Genomic DNA, 20,943 nt, shown 5'->3' on the forward strand with positions numbered 1-20,943 from the left:
TAGTTCTTGTTAGGAAATTACAGACCTACAACATTGTGTTAGTGTTTTAGCTCCTAAAAGGTTTCAAAACCTTCTCCAGGCTGCACATTTGTTCATTTTATTGCTTAAATATATGGGATTTATGGTAAATACTGAAATTAGCCAAAGGAAATACCCATCGTGTGTGTGTGTGTGTGTGTGTGTGTGTGTGTGTTCAATTGTAAAATATAAACTCCCTAAAACCAAAACAAATTTCCAGAAAAGATACCAAGAGCATGACCTCAGAGCTCTCAATGCTAGCTTCAGCCCTGTGTGTATTTAGAGGCTTTTTACTTTTAAAATTGTTCCAGATTGTCTTCTTACTTTAATTGGTACGTTTTTTATTAATGGGCTGAATTTTTAACGTCAATATTGGTACAGACTTACACAGACTTTGTACAGAAACTCTGACAAAATGCAGTCACAAACATTGGAAATATAATAATCTTAAAATAAATATATATCGAGAGACATCATGAAATCACCATGACAAATTTAACAAAGAATGACTCAAACTAAAGTAAGTAAACACACTGGGTACACAGATAGAAGGTCCTCTCTCTCATTCTGCCACACTAGCAACTCTTATAATCTTGTAACAAAGATTCTTCTTTTCACAGGTGTGATATGTTGATATGCAAATCTGTACAAAGTCCTGATGTGAAAACAGGGAATGTAGTGAGAATTTTGTTTTTGTTGAGCTGTATGTTCACTTCTCTCCTTGCACAGCTCCCATACACAGACTCCCCTCCTCCTCGATCGTCTCCAGCTCATCTGTACGGATGGCCTGCGTGATTAAATTCAACTCCTCACACATGGTCTCATATCGATATGCCACTCGAATGTCAGGAACGTTGGTGCGTCTGATGTCAGTACTGTCCTGCCCCTCCTTGATATAGTTCGGACCAAGCCAGGAGCTCTTCACCTGATCCAGTAGAGAACAGGAGTCATATCAAACTGTTTGAAGAGCAATAGACTGAGGAGGGAGTGGTATAGCTGTAGACAGTAAAACTGGATAATGTGTAATGTGCTGTAAAGATAATTGATACCTTATGAGAGAATCCGCTCATCAGCACACTGTTTCTGGCCAGCTCGCACATGTCGCAGGAGCTCAGCTTCCATACCTGAGCAGCGATGCTGTACTCTTCCATCAAAGGCTCCTACACACAGCACAAAACCAATATCACAGGTAAACACACACAGATTGTTTCAGGTTTTAGTACACTGTGGCATTTTTTTTGTTAAATCTCAAGCGGATAAGTTGTGAATTCACCATCAACAACCTAAAATTAGTAAACAGGAATGTGCAGTTTTGCAGCAGCCAACATTTTATTTTTAACTGAACAGTCTACATGTACTACTTTAGCTCTGCCAAACTGTTTTTTGAGTTTGAAGTAACACCTTTAGACACTGGTGGTAAGAGCCAGTGCATTTTAGTGATCCCTGAGTAAGATGTGTACTGTGGCAGCAAACACCCCTTGAGTGGTTACTCTTAAGGAAACAGAAGTCGAACTTGTATGTCTTTATTGTGAACCAAAAAACAAACTATGAGCTGCAGGGATCCATCGCCTCACATTGTATTATCAAGGAGACAATCAACAGAGTCATCAGAGCTGATAATGCTGAACCTATTATGAAATGTCGTCTTACACAATATGCAATTTGTGCGTTCACCAGCTTTTGTCCACTACATACACACTTCTGTGTATTCTGTGAATTTGTGTGTGTGGAAACTATTTCAATCCAACAAAAGCAGAATCTGCCAGGTATAAGAAAGCTGCAATGTAGAGCAGCAATTCAATACATTTAGTACAATTATAGTAGTATTTTGCTTATACTACCTTCCTTATCTTCAAATTTTAGAAGATTAACAGCAAACTTCAAACAGAAAATCTAAAACTCTAAAACTCTAAAACGTAGTTTGACTGGCTGTGCGCACTGACCTTGGTGAAGTGAAACTGCAGAGGGTCGTCTGTGGACAGAGAGACCATGAGCCCTCTGGACAGGTACTCCGGCAGAGGGTTACGATGGTAGCTGAGGAACAGGCTGTTATTGCTGAGAGGGGACATGGCGATACCTATCTGGGCCAAGTAGTACAGATACTGCAGCACAGGCGCCTGGAGGAACATGAGGCATAATGCTGCGTGTTGTAATAAACAGTTAATACAACATTATATTGAAGTATGACTCTGCTGAACAAACATAAGTCTAGATGATTTAGATGAGCTGAGGCCTGGCACAATTTTTTTTTATTAAATTCATCATCTCTTGCGTCTGTAAAAGCTGTTGTGATATTGAGGTCGCACCTTCCTGAGCAGCAGCCCGTGGGAGATGTTCTCTGATAGCATGAAACCAGACACCAGGTGATGAATCGGCCCCGCCTCCCCACAATGAGGACGTAGGACAAGTGTGTGAAACCCCCGCTGCCTGGAATAAAAAAGGAAAACAAAGAAAGTGACTCCAACAGAAGTAACACTCAGAGGTAACACTCAGTTTCAGCTTTGTTTGGGGCATAAAACATGACAGGTAAAGGGCAAAGGATAAATCCCTAAGGATAAGGGCATATTTTCTGATTTATTACCCTTTGTACTATAGTAATATGACTCTGATGTGAAGGATTTTGTATTTTGACTTTAATGAGGTGGAGTTTTGTATCAAATCAGTTCAGGCAGCGTTCCAAATGTAAACCTTTTGAAAAAAGTTTGAGTAGTTTAATTTCCCGTTAATGTAATACGGTTATTCAATCTGTCTCTTTTCAAACTATTTACATGCCATATATTTTCACATTCAAGTTGTGGCAGCTACTAAGACTGAGGTGTAGTCACATACCTGCGCAGGTGATTCAGCACAGTCATGTTTGCATACATATAGTAGAGGTAGTAGGAGTAGGGAGGGTTGTCCTCCTCTGTCCAGTTGACTGGTAGCGGACTGTCCAGGTTGAAGATATGTTGCTCTGGTTTTGACTCATCATCCACACTGTCAAAGCCCACAACCTGTGTGAGGGACCAACAAGAGATCCGTGAAACCCTCTGAAGTCTACATTTGAATAATATAAATTCATGTTTTCACAGCAAAGACTCATGCGTACGTGCTGAAGGAAGAGGTGCAGCTCTGGGTGGCTGCCGGGGTTGACTGTAACCTCAAACAGCGGCATGAAGACGTTCTCCAGCATCTCTTGGAAGTTGTGCAGCTGTTTTTTCGTGTGGTAGACGTCACTTTGAGAGAAGAACGCAAATCAAGAAGTCAGTTGTGGGATTATGATTGTACTGAAGAAATGTTGCCTTTCTAGTCCTCATTAGTTGAAACACCAAAATGCCTTAATATTGCATTTAAGTACAATTCATAAGTGAATGCATCATACGGTATCATACATCACCTCACTCACAAGAGTCGAGGCACTTGCACAAGCCAGCGCACATTATTGGAGTAGACCCGATGTTTGACAGCCCACTTGGCCAGTTTGTCCCATTCATCTCTGGAGCGTCCGTAGATCGACAGCCTGAGCTCCACATTCTGGTACTTGCTCTCCTCCAGGTCAGCCATCACCTCCTGAGAAGCAGTGACACAAATAGTCAGCAGAGGGCGCCAGTGCCTCATACAGTCATTCTACATGTATCGGTGGATATGGCATTGTTGAAGGTGCATGCGAGCACCTTAATAATGTGACCAAAGTATTTCCCCTCAATGTAGTTGTCTGTTTTGATGAAGATCTCTCTCAGGATGGACTCTCCAATGGGATTGTATTTGGCGTTGAACTTGTCAAAGCGATGAAAAGTGTTGCGGTCCTGCAAAAGGAGTTCAAACACTGTGATTCAAACAATCTTTCATTGAATGACTCTTTCGTCTGGTTGAGTCGATATCACTGATTTGCGTTCAATCAATCATCCAAACTTACTGCGTGCATGTCCAGGGTGTCCACGCTCAGGTCAAAAGCTGTCAGATTCATGGTCTCAAACACCTCCATGAGCGTCTGACCCTTGCCTCTTTCCACATGCACAATCTCCTTGGGGTACTTCTTCATGGCCCTTTTGATAAAACGCAGAAGATGCTTCTGGTTCATGCAGGACGAAGCGTGAATGTGTGTGTCGACCTGCAAAACAATACGGACAACCAAGACAAGAAATGACAAATTAGAGTCTGGTTTTGGCTTCCAACAAATAATTGTGATTAGGCTCAGAAGAAATAGCTCTCAAGTTCACCTTACGGATATTGTAGAAGTCTCGATGTGGGACTTTCTTCTGTGCTGCCAGCTCTTTCATCTCATTCAGCAGGATGTGCATCTGGAACTTTGAGCTAAGATACTGCAGGCGACGGTAGCAGAAGGACTTTCTGTGGCAAAGGGGAAACAAAACTTGATGATTTTGTGTTTTTTGTGTTTTCTAGGTGGTTCAAAGAGGGAGGAAACAAGAAAGTCTATCGGTAAACTATTTAAACAGTAATCATAATTTAAAGTGAAATCCAAAATGCATGACATACACATCGTTCATTCAGACAGAAGGAAAACTTACACTGGCCCGTTGATAATGAGGGCCATCATGACGTTCATATCAGCGATGTACTCCTGCAGGTCTGGATACGGCAGATCCAGCTCTGTGCTCCTGTAAGCAACATCAAAATATAAGCAGCCCACCACATTGAAGACTACAAAGATAAAGCATGCGTGCTCCAAGGAATTCATCATAAATATCTCACTTTTCCATAATGTTCCTTGTTGTGTACACATGCATGACACCGTCCACCATCTTGCAGCCGTAACCCATGTCAGGGGGCATGCTTGCAGGGTCCAGGTTCTCATAGGGGTGCGTTGCAGAAACAGCTGGGTGCACTGTGGCATCTGAGAGGAGACAGACTGTGTCACGGCTTTGAACGAGGTGGGAATGCACATGCAACTATGGTCTGCTTTGGACAGCATGCACGTTGTGACAGCCTGTTCAGGGGTGTGTGGCAGATGGATTGTGAAAGCTGTGGGTGTGCCCGGTTATGTCTAAATGTGAGAGTACCACACATGAACATGACTTACTGTATATTCCCATATTAACACAACATTACGTGGTCCTTTTGAGAAAAATGACCTGGAATACAATCAGGAAGTCAGCCGCAAAGTTTTTTGTCTCTATTGTTGTTGTGTCTCTACTCACTTTTTCTACAAATTTTTTCTCATCTGAATTGAATCACTGTGATGTAGGTTTAAACTGGATATTTGACAGATAGTCACTGTGGACTCAGCAGCGTCTCCTCTTTCAGTTTTTCCCAGTGCCGGCAGCAGGAGGATGATTACCTTCCCTCCAGGAACCTTCCACTGAACTGCTGGAGGCTGACCTAGCAACTGTCAGTAAATTACGGTTTAATTGACACAAAATAATGTTTTTTCAATACCTTGATGGTGACTTGATATGACTGATTTCATGTAGGACACTTATTTTGATTGCTGGTGTGTAGCTTTTTCATTTTACATGAATATTTTGATAAGAAATGATGGCATTTTCTCTGTAGCTTCCATGTAATGTGACGCAGTGACTTCAAATAAATACCATAAATTACACAGGTCACATTGGACATTTGGACTTCAGTGCTTCTTCTAGTTTTTTATTAAAAATTCATGATTTCTTTTTTTTTCAACTGCCTCCATGTAATGTGACACGGTGACTCTAAATCAATGCCAAAATGATAAAGACTGGTTAACCTGATCAGGAAATCCCTTACAGAGGGCCAGCAAGCCATTAATTGCATTCAAATTGCGACACTTTGATGTGTAACATTTGCCTAACTAAAAAATATGAAAAATTAAAGACCTGATGATAAAATCTCTACCTTCAGCTCTTTGCCCGAGTTTCTTTAACTCTGGCCTTGAAGCTTCCCCTTTTGAGATTAAATAATTTTTCCATGTGCTGTTTTTCTAAAATGTCTTCAACCTCCCTCTTCTTCTTTAAGCCTCAGATATATTATCGCCACCACTACTCCTCAGGATTTCAATCAGCCAGAATCATCTAAGGAGGTTTTTTAGGTGGAGGTTTGTCCTATTTGTCCAGTCTAGTAATAATTTCTGGTAATGATTTGGAGCCACTGTATCACCTTACATGAAAGTATGAAATTATGTTAGTAATTAACGTAAGTAAGCTATATGAAGTGAATTCAGTGGAATCCTTTAATCATATTTTTCACTAATATTGTCAAGTCAGAATGAGAGTATTGAAAAAACACTGTTTCGGAGGAAGAAGACACTGCTCGGTCAGCGCGGTCTGAAATGAGGGTTGAAGGACAGAGAGTGTTGTGTGCTGTACAAATTGCAAAACTCTTTGAAACAAATTTGCGATTTTTGGCTACACAAATTAATTGACTCAGTTATTATTTTTAGTCGAGTTGCCGTTTACATCCATGTCCAGACCCAAGGTTAGTTTCACCAATTCAGTATCCAACCGAATGTGAAATATGGTCACAATCCTTCCTTCTGTTGCTGATGTTGCTCATGATGTTGAATAATGACCAGAAAAATGTTTTTGCAAAACGTCATGACATCACAGTGAAGTCGACCTCTTGAATATGGAATGTCATCACTTCACCATTTTATCCTACTGGCCATTTGTTTGAAATGTTGTCATAGTTAGCACATGGATTCTCGACTTATGGTCAAAAATGGGTTTTGTGAAGTCTCTGAGAACTTGACCCTTGACCTCTGACCACCAACATGTAATCAGTTCATCCTGCAGTTTAAGTGGACATTTGTGCCATATTTTAAGAAATTTCCTAAAATATATCCTGAGATATCAAGTTCACGAGAACGGGACGTACAGATAGACATATGGAGAGACGGATCCATTGGACCCATCACAGGGCTCCAGGGCTCCAGGGCCCATTGTGATGTCTTCAGATTGTGTGTTTTGTTTGACAAACACTGAGAAGCTCAAAGTTATTTAATTTACAATGATAGAAATGAAAGAAAAGCATAAAATCCTTGAATTTTCAAAACATTATTTCAATATTTAATGATAAATCCAGTATAATAACTTATGGAGGGAAATTTTCTATTGACTAATCATTTTGGCACAAATCAGGACCTCCTGTTTGTCGGTTATGCATGAATGTTTTTAAGTGTGAAGTATGTGACAGTGTTAGCGTAGTGGCACAGGTGCACACATACCTGCATTGACTGTGGTCTCTGGGATCTCCTCCTCATAGATATCTAAGTCCAGAGGTCTCTCACTCAGCTCCTGCAGGTAACGAGCGGTGGTCCTGCAGAAACTCTGCAGTGACAGACCCATATACTTCTGCCTAATGAACAGAGCCTTCACCACACACTTGGCGGCATCCAACAGATCTGTGAAGGGGACCTGGATGGAAAAACAATAGAATGAAAAGTAACAGACAGAGAAGCAAAGGAAAGAAGAAAGAGCAATAAATTATGTGCAAAGTACTTTTACTTTCTTTTCTAATTCTCCTTGTGACACTGACTCACCCCACATTTCTCCTCTCCAGAGATAGTGACTCTCTGGTACTCTCTCTCTGGAACCAGTTCTCTTTCCTGCAGGTCAGGAGCGTGGCTCTGCTCCTTCATGTATCTAATGACAGATCAAAAATCATTTTCTATTCTCGTACTATTCTCGATATGCACTCATTGGATGATTGTACGGCTGCTGACTATATAAAGGGGAAACACTCACTCGAGATCTGTGGCACTGTCAGTCTTCATGAACTCCTGTTTGGCTCGCAGGAGGATGTCTGGTTCAAACCTGAGCACAGAGAGACTGAGCTCACTTTGGTATCAGCATTGTTAGCTTTAGGATGATCAGAGCGTTCCGACACGTGTGTTTGTATATTAATTAATTTCACTGTACTTCCTTTCTCTGCACTTACTTGACATCCTGGCTGATCTGACGCTCAAGGCGTTGACGTCTCTCCTCCAGCTTTTCGATGGGGCTGTCCTCGGGAAATTCATAGGGAGCGCTCCGCATCTCACTCTCTGCCAGGGTGCGGGAGAACAGCTCCTTCACGCAGACACACATATAGTAAACGGCATTATTTAAGTCTACACATGTAGCCACAAACTGGTTTAAAATAAATCTGGCATTATTAAGTTAACAACCTCAGCAATCTCCTTGTACTTCCCGTCCATGGATGTACGCAGGTCAATGGATTGTTTCAAGGCCACAGGGATCCCAGGCAAGGAATGCTGGGAAGTGAGGAGGTGGCGGCCACCACGGAGATCAACTGGAGATAAACAGGGAGAGAAAGAGGGAAAGAAATCATAGTCATAAAACGAGGGAGAAAACTATGCATCTTTGGACGTACAGAGCAATGTCTCCTATAATTATCTGGCCTTATTCTGAGGCTAATTTCATTTTGGAAAGATGATATATCAGATTTTCTTGCAACAGCTGTAACTTATTAACTGTCAATGAGTTTACCAGCCTATATGTTTGTTTCCAGTGTGTCTTATTGGTTTTATTATTACTGTAACTATTCTTATCTCTATCATTGCATATGTCATTCTGAGTTGATTCTTCTCATGTCCGAAACTGCTTTAATCGTGTAAAGCACTTTGTAACTTTGTTATCAAAAAGTGGCATATAAATTATTATTATTGTTGTTGTTGTATAAAAGCAGGAAATGCCCCCTAATTTTATCCATGGAAAAAGTGGGCTGGATGTAAATATGAATCAGCTAAACCAGCTTGTGATGAAGGAACTGTGTCTTTATGATTCCTCATTCCCTGAACATACAGTGACCAAAACAGTCTGCAGAAGCTTGTTGTTTCTCTGTCTGTGGGCCTTTACACAACAGTGGAGGTCTGAGCTCAGCCGCTGTTTGTGCCTCAAGACACAATGGACCATTCAGGTGCAGAGCCCATCAGCACATACACCGGCTAATACCCTCCATTGTTGCCACAGCAAGACTCAAGTTTAATACAAACCCAGTTGTCATGGAAAGGAGAGAAGGGAAAACGAAGGGGGATGGTCACTGGAAAAAGGACTCGGGACAAGGACGTTTGTGAGTGGATGCTCGGCGCAAAGGTTGTTAACAGTGAAGAGGAAAAAGAGAGGTTAGGCATTGGTCTGTGAGGAACAGAAACACAGAGGAGACGATGCCCTCACTGCTGTGTTTCCCCCTGGGTGTATATTTAGCAAGTCTGCCTGCAATGATATTAATCTTTGCCTTGAAACTACGCACCTGCCACTGAAATATTCATCATCCTGCTAAATATTTCATCCTGTGTGTGCTAGAGTGTCAGTGGGCCTGTTGCCTGTCAGTATTTATAGACCATACACATGAGAAGGTCAAAGAGGTTATACTGTATGATGCCTGTAGTCTGTGATGTTTTTGTGCTATTGTGCCAAATCTAAAATGAGTCTGATTTATTTAACACAGCGTGTCTGAGTCTGTATGCTGCATGGGGACAGTGAAGGAGACCAGAGCGGCCAATTAACTGGGCCAATCAGGACTTGACAAAAAGCTTCCTTAAAGGTAAAAAAAAAAAACATGTGAAAAGAGGTAGTGGTGTAATCCTTGGCCACACCACAACTCACCACGTGTTTATCACCTTCTGCTTAACACTGTCCAATCAACACATCCCACTCAACGCGCTGAACAAGTTTGCCTGCACCACAAGGAAGCAACGTCAAAACAGACCCAAGTATCTCAGACTAAAACACTTGAGTGAACACTGACGGTAACACAAACTTCTTCAGTGTATAAATAATCAAGTGTGCTCCCGCTTTGACCTTGTAAATAGTCGGGCTGAATAGTCTGGCTTTGAGTCCATGTAAGTGAAAATCAAACAAATGACATACAAGTAGAAATGAAATTTGAATAACGATGTAAAGGAGGACTTTAAGGAAAATGTAATTTAACCAAAGAGAACACAGAATTTTATGGAAAACTGTGAGATGTTCGGGATAAAGAAGATTAAAATCTGGGAATCAGTTTGAAAGCCTGTTGTGATGTTTTGATGTTGTGATCAAATGTTATGTTGTGATGTTTTATTCTCTCTTAATTGTATAGTAAGTGTTTGAATATGTATCTTGTATTATATTGCATAGGTATTGCGTGCTCTGTGCTTTCTTAACAGTTTGTTATGTATATGTTATTTGTTACATTAGTGCCCTATCAAATGTCTAACCATGTTTTTCTCTTGTAGATGTACTTTACTGCTTTTTTACAACATGGCCAGGGGACTACAGATGAAAACTAGCCTTCTGGCTAATTCTGGCTTTTTTAACCATGTGTAATCATGTGTTTTATGAAATTGTATTGTCCCCTTTCAAATAAACTAAACTGAAACTGAAAATAAGACCATTTCCCTCTCTGAACTGTATATGGTATATAAAAAGAAATATTTGGAATACTTTCCTATAGATAGCAATCAAATGCTTCTGAAATAAAAGAAGCTAGTGTGGCACAAGAATTTGAATAGATGTAATTATAACAAAACTCTTTTTGGGAGGAAAAACTTAATGAAGGGTTGCAGAAAAAGTACTTGTCTACACTATCTTACAGTATGAAAAGTAAATATAGATTAAGGTCGATGATCAATGTGTTCTGTCCAACTTCCAGTAAGTATCATCATAGTTTATAGGACAACTTAGCTTAGATCACAAGGAATGTAGTAGCAGAGGCATGTAGTTATTCAGTAAATGTGCACATTTACGAGTCCAGTTTAATACTGAAACAATTAACTGCTAATTAACTAATCATCTCTAATGTCATCTCCAAACATTATGGAATGTACTGGACACATTCGGTATGTGGTATTTCATTATTTACATAAACAAGAAACAATATCGTTAAAATAACACCATGGTAAGTAACCTCCCTCTATCCGACGCAGGCTCAGTAAAAATTAGAACACAAACTCCCCTCTAGTCTCAGCCATAAAGTCCCCAAAGTCAAGCAGCAGACAGAAGCTCCTCTGGTGGTAGGAAGGAGCACGTCTCTGCAACGTCAAGATCGGCTAAGATCTTATCTCTGCTGTCGGTCTGGAGCAGACCAATGTGTCGCGATCACAATGGACACTGGTGTGGAGGGCAGGAGGCGACCAGCGGCAAAGACATCCATGCTGGGCCACAGTAAAGCCGAGCCTAACCAAGCCTGCCGGGCCTGGAGCTAATCCTCTAATGGCTGCTATATTTGGATCAGTAGCATCTATGGTTACATAACAACTCATCCTCCCCACAGTTGGAGAGCAAACCACTCAGAAATTAAAGTCAGCCATGTTTCACTTGAACATATACTGGATAATCTAGCAGGCTGAAGCTTTTATTGATCTAGTAGGAGGAGCAGGAAAGCAATATGAGGGCTTAATACAACATGTTGAATCAAAGACAAATGCATCCCACCATCCTCCACAGCTTATTGTTCCACTGAGCCTCAAAATGAGGTCAAATAGTATCATCTTGCTGAGGGACTTCCAGTGCATGCATATTTCAGCAGCAATACAGAGTATGGAGAGTCCCAACTCCAGTCTGAATCAAACCGGATGGTGCGGTAAAAAAGGTCCTCGGGGATGAGATCATCAGTGGAAAGTCATACGAAGCCTACAGGCCAGAGAGGAGCAAGAGGTCAGAGGTCAAGACATATCCTGTGGAAGTTACTGCTTACTCGCTTTCTTGCCTTTGTAAGAAAACTTGTCATAGCTTCTGCAAGACAACCAAAAACGCAGAAAAAGTTCAGTATAAATACACGCATTTCTGGATGATTATATCAATTATCAAGAGATTCTCTCTCTTTTCTCCCTCCTCTCCCCCCTCTCTGTTTTCTACCATCAGGCAGACCATGCATCATCAACCACTGTCTACCTGCTTTCACTGACTATGCAGATTATTCAGCCCACAAGAAATGCCAGTGACTCACAGCCTCTGTGGCAAATGTCTCACAGTGAAAAGCCATATTTACTCACAGCTCACATGTGTCAGTGCTGCTGAGAAAGCAGGAACGACTAATATAAACAATGCAGCGCTGGAGCTTTCAGTAAGATTGGGTATCCGTTGAATTTTTTCAATACTAGCGCTGATACACAACCTCAGTTTCAGTCACAATCTTACTTTTAATTTGACAAAACAAGGCAAAAAAATTTTGCATGTTGTCTAAACACAAGCAGCCATACAAATAATACTCCTAAATTTAAAGTCTTAAATTGAGCACATTTTGGAACTATACAGATTCAATATTATAAATCTTACCAGATAGTCAAGGCCAACTTTCTTAATTTGGCTTCTACAGCTAACACATCTATACAGCCTGAAAATCAGGGGGAAAAAAATCAACAAATGTGAACAGACTGAAAATTCAAGTTACCAGTTTCACAAGACAATATGGCAGACACATGTTCAGCATATCAACAGTTAAATCTGGCTGCTCACTATCAAGTAGAAATCTCATATCCAAAGTACAAATACGCATGCATGGCTGGGAGAATGCAGCAGGATTTAACGACTCCTCTGCTCCGTTAAAGGATGCTTACTCCCCCAGCATCTCTCACTGGCTCTGCATCAAACAGCTGATGCCTCTCAAAATGTGTAATCAGAATCTTTCTATGGCCAGAGATGGTTTAGTCTCTGCAGCTGCATGAACTACTTGTCTGCAGGCCAGGGTTGGTATTCTTGTACAAAACTGTTTTCCTTACTGCTGTCAGCCTTCTCACTTGACCTATAAAGAAAAGAAATGCTAAAAATATAAAGGTGGGATGCCCGTTAGCCTTGACAACAACCCTTTCAATCAATCCCACAGTTGCAGGTGTAGTCAGCACAGTGTATCGATCTGCTCTGCTTCTTGGTGCACAGTTGCACCTCTACACCATCTCCAAAAGACATGAAAAAAGCTAGTTTGTGGGACAATCAACCGACACACATTCTCCTCAGCACATTAAAGACAGGCACTGCTCAGGGCTATTACACAAAGCCATCAAGGGACAGGCAGAGGAGAGTGGCAGTGAGTGTGAAAGAGGGAAGCAGAAAAGGGGGGAGGGTTAGAGGGGAAGAGAGGAGAGCGTTATTTGTGCTTTTGCTCAAGATGAGGGTAGTGGAGCGTACCTGTCTCCACAGAGCCTGCGTTAACCAGCAGCTAGCAGGGCAGAGAGAGGAGAGAGAGACAGGGAGAAGGAGAGAGAGGCTGTCCTGGCAGGAAAATGGAGCATGCCAAACAGCAAACAGCCCAGGATGGCGTCTGCTGTCCTCTCAAGATGGGTTAAACATAATGGGAGCGAAGGATGTTGGGAACAAGAACAAGAAAAGAAACACTTCAAACACTCAGTCTGATGACAAAACTGGCAAAAACAACCACACACGCATGTTCTCTCACACTCAGAGTCAAAGAATCATCTCCTCTATTCCCTTAATCTGTCCCTGTCATACATACAAAGAGCTGGTCCAGCAGATCCATGAACTCCCCCTCACATCCCAGTATGTGACCCCCCTCTGCTCTGTGTGCCTCCTGGTTCAGGCCAGCTGTCGCTGCACTAGCTGCCTCTGGAGCTGATCCTCCTCATTTAAATGCCTCTGACATCTATCTGGGACGTACCACAGGAGGGAGAGGAGGCGGGGGAAGACGACATACATCACCGTTGGATGTGGACTCTCCTGCTGTGAGTTTCTCTAACGGCACCCCCCTCTCGTCTACTTTGTTTTCCTGGGTAGACCATGTGTTCGGGATGTTTGTGTCCTCTGTGTGTATGCGTGAGGATGAAATGGTGCTGTCTCAGCTGTAAGGTTTGAGATGCCATGGTCCTTTTTTTGGCCAGCTGAATAGCAGCAGTCTGAGCGAGATGACTGTTTAATAGATGAGACCTTGCCTCCATATCCTCTCACATGAATGAAATTAAAGGGCCAGCATGTTGTCCCCATTACGGCTGCAGCAGTCATTTCTGGAACATGCTTTCCCATGCTATAAACACAGAACTGTGTGTGTGCTACAAATGAGGAAATGAGACAATCATTCAGTGAACTGATGCAATTTCACTTCATACATATTTGTGAAATCCTTCATTGTGTCTGCAGTGTGCAAGTTTCTCTGCAGTCATATCTCTCTTCTTATTTTATCTTTGCGCTGGATGTAAATTTGCTCTCAGCTACAGCTGCATGCTTGAAATGCAAAACAATGTTGATGGAACAATGAAAAATATGTGTGTGAATGTTTGTACTGGACTGCACTGCTCAGAATACTTTCTATAAATGTAATTTTTTATTAAGATCTGGGGAAAAACTTTTTCAAGCCTCTTAGATAAAACTATATTGATTGTGTTAGCTAAGACTGAATTCCATTAATTTGCAACCAAGGCGTAAAAGACGATTTTATATCACTTTGTATCTGGTGTTTGCCCTGCATATCTTATCTTCTCTTGCTTAACACTGCCAGAAGTTCAGCTGAGGAACTGGAACACACAGTTCAATAAGAAATCTTTACCTTTTCAAACCCTAAGACAGAAACTTACTTACACATTTGTGCGGTTTCTTACCCTTTAGTGAAAAAACCCGACAACGTGTGTCTGCCCTGTCAGAGGCACTCAGCCCATTAGTTCATAATAATTACGCTAAATAATTACGTTAAACAGTAGTGGGCGAAGTGGACACTGTAGTCCCAATGAAATGTGACTCAAACAGGATTAAATAGTTCATTCGTTGGGGACTCTTTTCAGCTGTGGATCTGGTGCACTAAGGAGTATTTACAGCAGCAGGATGATGCATGCGTGATTGAGTCAAAATAAACGACAGTTTATCGTACTGAAGGAGCATTTCACCCAACTGATGTAGGTTTAATAAAGACAATGGAGGTCTATGGGACAGAGGGAATATCTCTATCAGTGTGAGGCGACACAGTACAATAAAGAAAACTGCCAGCTTTTATCCTTTAAACAATAATTTCATCAACTGCTATCATCAGCATAACCCCAAATAGCCCCCAAGCATCTAATCTATGAGCCTGAGCATCTAATCTGAATGTTGTCTGAATGCCACTCCAAACAATATGCATTCAGGCACAACTTTATATCTACAGACCTGCATGGAAACACAATGGAAACATGAACCAATAGCTAAAAACATCATGACTGTCAGATCATCAGATACTACAAGTAAAACACGTTTTCTGTCACATTTTCCCTCTTCAAGCTCATGGAGAGAGCTGCTCTTAAACTGGTGAAATCCGGTTTGAAAAGCACTGCTGAACAAACCAGACAGAAAAGCCCTGAGCACCGCAGGGAGTCAAATACAGTCCAACAACAAGCAAATTACCACTCAGCCTTTCAAGGCTAAATTATTGTGTTTTTTTTTCTAAGGCACTCAAAGCCAAAAGTGCTGTCAAGAGGTCTAATCAAACTGCTGTGGCACAACTAACAAGATCCCTGATTCGTTGACTCATCAGTGTAGCTGCATTTATTCAGACTGCTCCCTCTGATGGTCAAATTATGCTTAACACACACATCAGCGTGACATTATTATGGTGTAAACAACAAATTAAACTACACAGGCTGACAAAGCATTAACCTACCTGACACAGAAAAAGTACACAGACCCTTTACTGAAGTATCAAGAGTGAAAATACTCACTATGCAGTCTGGTCCCTTTCAGATTATATGCTATTCTATACAATATATTACATTATTGGATTATTATCATTAATCAATTAACATGTAAATAGTTTTGATCTTGCAGCTGGTCGAGATGGAGCTACTCTAAATGATACCGGGCATTTTCATCTATAATATATCATATTTTATAATATGGTAACAGGTTATTATATGTTTCTCATTCTGTATTGTAGACAGCTTATTTATGATTTTTAACTTGCAGTACTTTAATCTTCTCTGTGTTTAACATCATGCACCAGTATACCATGGCAAATTCCTTGTAATGTGAATAAACCTGATTTTAATGTTTTGTGTGACATTTTTAAGGGCTGCATCCGATTATTTTCATTATTACAATTATTTCATTTATCGCTTTGTGATATTCTTAATTTCGGTGATGTCTGCTTCAGTTTGCTTGATTATTCTGTCCAAAAGAAAGAAAAAGAAACAGCAAATCCTCACATTTAAAAAGCTGGAATCTGCTAATCCATTTGGCATTTTTGCTTGAAAAATGTCTGAAAAAGTTTGTCAGTCATTAAAATTGTTTTCTGATTAATTTAATGATGATCAAATAATTGATTATAAACTAAAGTAATTGTTAAAGCTCTAAAAAAATGTTATCTGTGAAGTAGCTGGTAACTACAGATGTAAGATAAATGTAGTGCAGTGAAAAGTACAATATTTCTCTCTGACATGTAGTGGCACAGGAGTTAAATGTGGCAGTATGGAAATGGAAAACGAAAATATACTTAGTTGTTTTACACTACAGAATAAAATGACCCAATAAACAAAACACTAGAATGTTTCAGCTACTAGAAATTTGCTTTAACTTAAGATAATGTCTACAGCAGCATGCACTGTACCTTTCTAACCAGACTCTGGCTCACAGAGGGGGGTCCCACCCACAGGGCACGAGTCCAGGAGACCTCCAACAGGCCGGATGTTGCTTCATATGAGTGGCAGCGATACAGACAACTACACAACAGTGCAGAGTGTAGATGTATACGAGGAGCGACTGGCTGAAGGTTATCAGCTAAAGGTGTGTTGGGGTGGGAGGGCCAATCATTAATTACAGTCTGAGCTGTTACTTGTACAGATACTATGGGGGAGTGACAGGGCTTAACATTTAACCTGCAGGGTCTCTCGCCTGTAATTACAGTATTTCTTCATGACACAGACCCCGACGTGTGTGGGCATGTGACGATGACAAGGTGTGACACAACCAAAGGAGGTGTGAACAGGATGTGGGCGAAGTTTAACGTGTTCAAAGGTCCATCATTAGCCCACTGTGCTGTTTGAATGATCATTTTCAATAATGGTCTGATTTTAGTGAATCTTAGCTATTTCATGTTTTATGCTGTTGTAGTCTCAAAGTAATTCTACACTTCTGATTTAACACACAAAATACGACTCTTTATATAAAATGATGTATTTGTAGGTTCAGCTTCAAACAGTATCTAAATTAGCTCCACCAGAACATAACCATAATCTAATAATACAACATATGATGATATAATGCTTTCCTTTAATACTGATATTTCTTGAGTATTTTTTTACTTGTGTAAAGAATCTGAATATCCTACCACTGCTGCCCTGGATGTGAGAGGACCCCTATTTTATCACTATCAAATATCAAAGAAACAAAAGATTTATATTTAATTATCTGTACTGAACTACATTATTTATCATGTGTTTTTTATGCTCTTGTGAGTAATTATTACTTACTGTCTTTGTTTTTGTCTCTGTTTTTATATCTGTCCTTCATAAATATGTTTGAAAACTGTGTATAATTGAATTTCTAATTATTATTATATTTTCCAAGAGAGCATGTTTTTGCTTTTGCCTACTTCAATAATGGCTGTTTATGTCATTTACAGTGCAAAGCTTTCATCGGAAGGCAAACCTCTACAACTACATTAAGTGTTTCTCATTTGTGTTGATTCGGATGGTTCAATAGTTGCTAAAACAGCACGAGGCACAGAGCAGCCTAACTGGTGAGTGGGAGTCGCCCAAATCTCAAAACTACCTTTTTCACAACCATTCGCCCACTGCTGTTCTCGGCTGAGTTCACTCCACACTAATGTGCTAAATATGGACAACGCTATGCCTCAGCTCTTCACACTCCATCTCCATAAGAGAGCAAAAGGCTGTCTGATACACATGGAACAGTGTCTTTAGTGTATAATAGGTCTGTAACCTATAAAGACAGAGATGCCGAGAGTGATTCAGCCAAATTTTGTGCTGATTAGATACTGCTGCTGTCTCCCGCATCGACTCCACAGATTGGATTGAAAGTTCAGGATTCTTATTAAAATAATCTAATGAGCTAAAGCTCCTCAAGCAAGCTAAGTGTCAATTTAGACTATCGTTAAGCCAACTAGTGAAATGAAAATGTCAGACAATTCATAATTCATGATCCTATTATGAGAGATTCAAGAATAGCAATCACTTTATTAAAAATTCAATGAGCTTTTAAAGACACAATACTAGTAATTATCCAAACAGCCTATGTAATACAGCTAAATATGATCATATATCTGCAGCCTGGTTCCACATATTAACACAGACTGTACTGTACAATCTGCCTAAAACTAGATTAGTGGCCTTTTGAAAACACACAACAAAAGAAGATGAGTCACCTAAATGTCATCTTTGCTTACTCACATGGTTCCCTCGGATGCTTAAACAACATAAAATGTGAATGTTACCTTAATGTGCTTCTGCAGAGACTTTCTAAATCAAACCCCTGAAGGCTTCAAAACAGATCTGTGCGCACAGACCAGCTCTCCCCTACATCTAAAAGACAGAAATCAGTCTCATGTCCGTCAAATGCCTGATTTGATTTCACTCCATTATTCTGATAATGGAGTCTTGCGTCCCAAGACGTTTGCTGTTTCAAATAAGTGACAAAACACAACATTTAACCAGACAACAAACAAATATTACAAACATATCTGACATCAGACTTTATATCGTCTGATGTCATATATGCCGTGTAATCAATTTAACCGCTCGGTTTTACATTCAGTGCTTCATCCACACAGCAACACTGAGACCTAATTAGAGCCCAGTGTGATTTAACAGTTTGACGGACTGAGGAGCAAAACTAATCTAAATCTAAATCTTTTGTGTGACAAAATCTGATATTCTTCAAATTAAAAAATGAGAGGGATCAAATGTAATATCAACTGCCAGAGACAACATTATTTCAGTGTGCACGGCTTGACAACTTGACCTGTCGAGCTTTAAGCTAAACAGAGAGACAATTGTACCATGCACTGAGTCCATACATCCATAAGACGCAGTAATATAGACCAGAAAAACAATAAACATCTGTTTCTTTGCTCTAAATCACCTTAGTTTGCTGAGAAAGCAAATGTATACTGTACCTGGCTACAAACTAAACAGATATAATGTAATATAATATAATATAAAAGCAAAGACTGGCTCTCATAATCCCAGAGAGTATTTACTCCTTCCAGTCTGAGACTCCAGTGTTTTTTCTGTAATAGCCGCTGTCAGCTCCGAGCTGTAAATGAGGGTAATCGCAGAGACCATCCTAAACGGAGGGAAGGGGGGATCACTCAGACCTTCAGCTGTTGTTTTTATCATGCGGGTCACAAATCGACTACATTAACAATTATTGTAACGTAACAGCATGTCACAGCGGGAACATGACCTGGGTGTGGGAGATTTTTAAAGATACAGTATATTTTTAAAGGCACCATTTGTATGCATTATGTAATTTCTTTAAAAAGCAATCTAACAATAGGGGGTGATTATATCATGTGTTTCCGATACAAATAAACTTCACGATATCATGAATCAGAATATCACCATCTGCATGATATTAATATGAAGTGAATGGACGTGTTTTACATCTCAGAGAAAATGTGTTGAGGCTGACTCTGAAGGAACGGAGGGAGGGCTATTTAAATGGCCGGTGTGTCGTCATATGGTCACTCTACACTCTTTGTAGTTTGGATGAAAGGCTGATCAGTGTGTGCATACATCAGAGTGGAGGCTAATCCTTTCATTCAGAGGGGGATCAGGTCCTGAGGTACCAACCTACATGTTCTCTCCAGGCCACATACTGCCATCAGGCTGAATGAAAAACACCATCATCACATTTAACTGAGCAGCACATTGCTGCTCTCAAGGGAAAAGCCTGTATACATGAATTGGAAAAGTCATATTTTTAGGTTAACCTTGCATTTTTGTCTCACCTTATGCAACATGTTTTGAAGGGAGGGGCGTCACAAGCCAAAGGGTCATGAAGGGGCATGCAGTTCTGTGGGTTAAAACCTGACGCCTGGTGAAATATCTGTTTTCACCTGACAACAACAAGTTATGCAACATTTTAAAAAAACGTGAAAATTCATACAGAACTGGCTGAGCCTGCAGCAAATTAAGTTTGAGCGTCTGGCTCGTGCTGGAAAATGCATGTATGCATGCTGTGCCATTTACAAAAATAGGGCAGAAAATAAGGAATGAAATGAAAAAGCTGACATGAAACTGCAGGACTGAAATCCTCCTAATCAACAGGTTTACTTTTCCCCAAACTACTAGAAAGTAAAAGTGTTGCAGCTTGTGTCTTCCTCTCATGAGTGCCTTCTGCCACTGAACAGAAATCGACATATAATTATCTAAAAAGTCAGAATTCATATAACAACGCACAGACTTCCAAAGTGGTCCTCCCCCAATCCTCACCCCTCCAGCCCCGGGCTCCCCCTCCACTCACCTGTGCTGGCTGTGTACTGCAGGCTGCCCCGCTTCCTGAACGGGGACAGGGGCTTGTTTTTGGCCCCGGCTGCGGTTCCCCCGTGGGGCTGGTTGGAGGACATGTTCCCGGGTTGTGCGGTTCAGCTTGACGCGGATGGGAAAAGGAGACGAGTGAGTCAGAGCTGCAGAGGACGCACCGTCGGAGAGCTACAGAGCGAGAGAGGAAGGAGAGGAGGAGGAGGAGGAGGAGAAGGAGGAAAAGGAGGAGAGATGTAGAGCAGATGCTGGGGGCTTGGGAGGAGGGGGGTGGTTGCAGTCAGCGTGTGTGTGTGTGTGTGTTTGTGTTACGTGCCTATGAGCAGGGATTTCCATACTGGTTGGTCCAGCGTGGAGCTGCGGAGCATCCCTCTGCAGCGAAACAGGTCCCGCCCCCTCCGAAATGCTCGCGTGCCTGAACTGCAGAGCACTAGACACGAAGGCACACGCACACGCATACAAGTACAAAACACACACAGGAGCGCGCACTCCTGCTGTTGCCATGACAACCACAAATGTACGTGTGGGGCAAAGCAGTGGGGAGAAAAATTGTGATTACTGTAGTAATCATAGCAAAATTGAAAGGCCACAGACAAATGTGACAAAATGTTTAA

General features: G+C 41.0%; 1 protein-coding gene across 1 annotated transcript; it reads right to left on the reverse strand.

The window, feature by feature from the left end:
* Window positions 1–201: 201 nt before the first annotated feature.
* Window positions 202–20,415, reverse strand: ampd2b (adenosine monophosphate deaminase 2b). The gene is made up of 18 exons (XM_070839240.1): window positions 20,313–20,415; window positions 8,099–8,223; window positions 7,870–8,000; window positions 7,677–7,745; window positions 7,472–7,574; window positions 7,157–7,346; window positions 4,711–4,852; window positions 4,527–4,616; window positions 4,218–4,347; window positions 3,914–4,108; window positions 3,672–3,803; window positions 3,404–3,567; window positions 3,107–3,233; window positions 2,848–3,011; window positions 2,325–2,445; window positions 1,962–2,135; window positions 1,068–1,178; window positions 202–943 (listed from the first exon to the last, which is right to left on the reverse strand). Exons 1-18 carry the CDS (start codon window positions 20,413–20,415, stop codon window positions 728–730), a joined length of 2,487 nt encoding a protein of 828 aa, XP_070695341.1. The 3' UTR covers window positions 202–727.
* Between the last annotated feature and the right edge of the window lie 528 nt (window positions 20,416–20,943).

The sequence above is a fragment of the Pempheris klunzingeri genome, chromosome 11, assembly GCF_042242105.1.
Source record: "Pempheris klunzingeri isolate RE-2024b chromosome 11, fPemKlu1.hap1, whole genome shotgun sequence".
NCBI classification, from domain to species: Eukaryota; Metazoa; Chordata; class Actinopteri; order Acropomatiformes; family Pempheridae; genus Pempheris; species Pempheris klunzingeri.

What these genes read in the sequence shown, in the direction of transcription:
- ampd2b (XM_070839240.1), bottom strand. Translation starts at nt 20,415, where the DNA reads ATGTCCTCCAACCAGCCCCACGGGGGAACCGCAGCCGGGGCCAAAAAC. An exon ending in GCAGTACACAGCCAGCACAG is followed by an intron (nt 8,224 to 20,312) that starts GTGAGTGGAGGG and finishes GTTTATCTCCAG; the next exon opens with TTGATCTCCGTGGTGGCCGC. An exon ending in ACACCCTGGACATGCACGCA is followed by an intron (nt 3,804 to 3,913) that starts GTAAGTTTGGAT and finishes CTCCTTTTGCAG; the next exon opens with GACCGCAACACTTTTCATCG.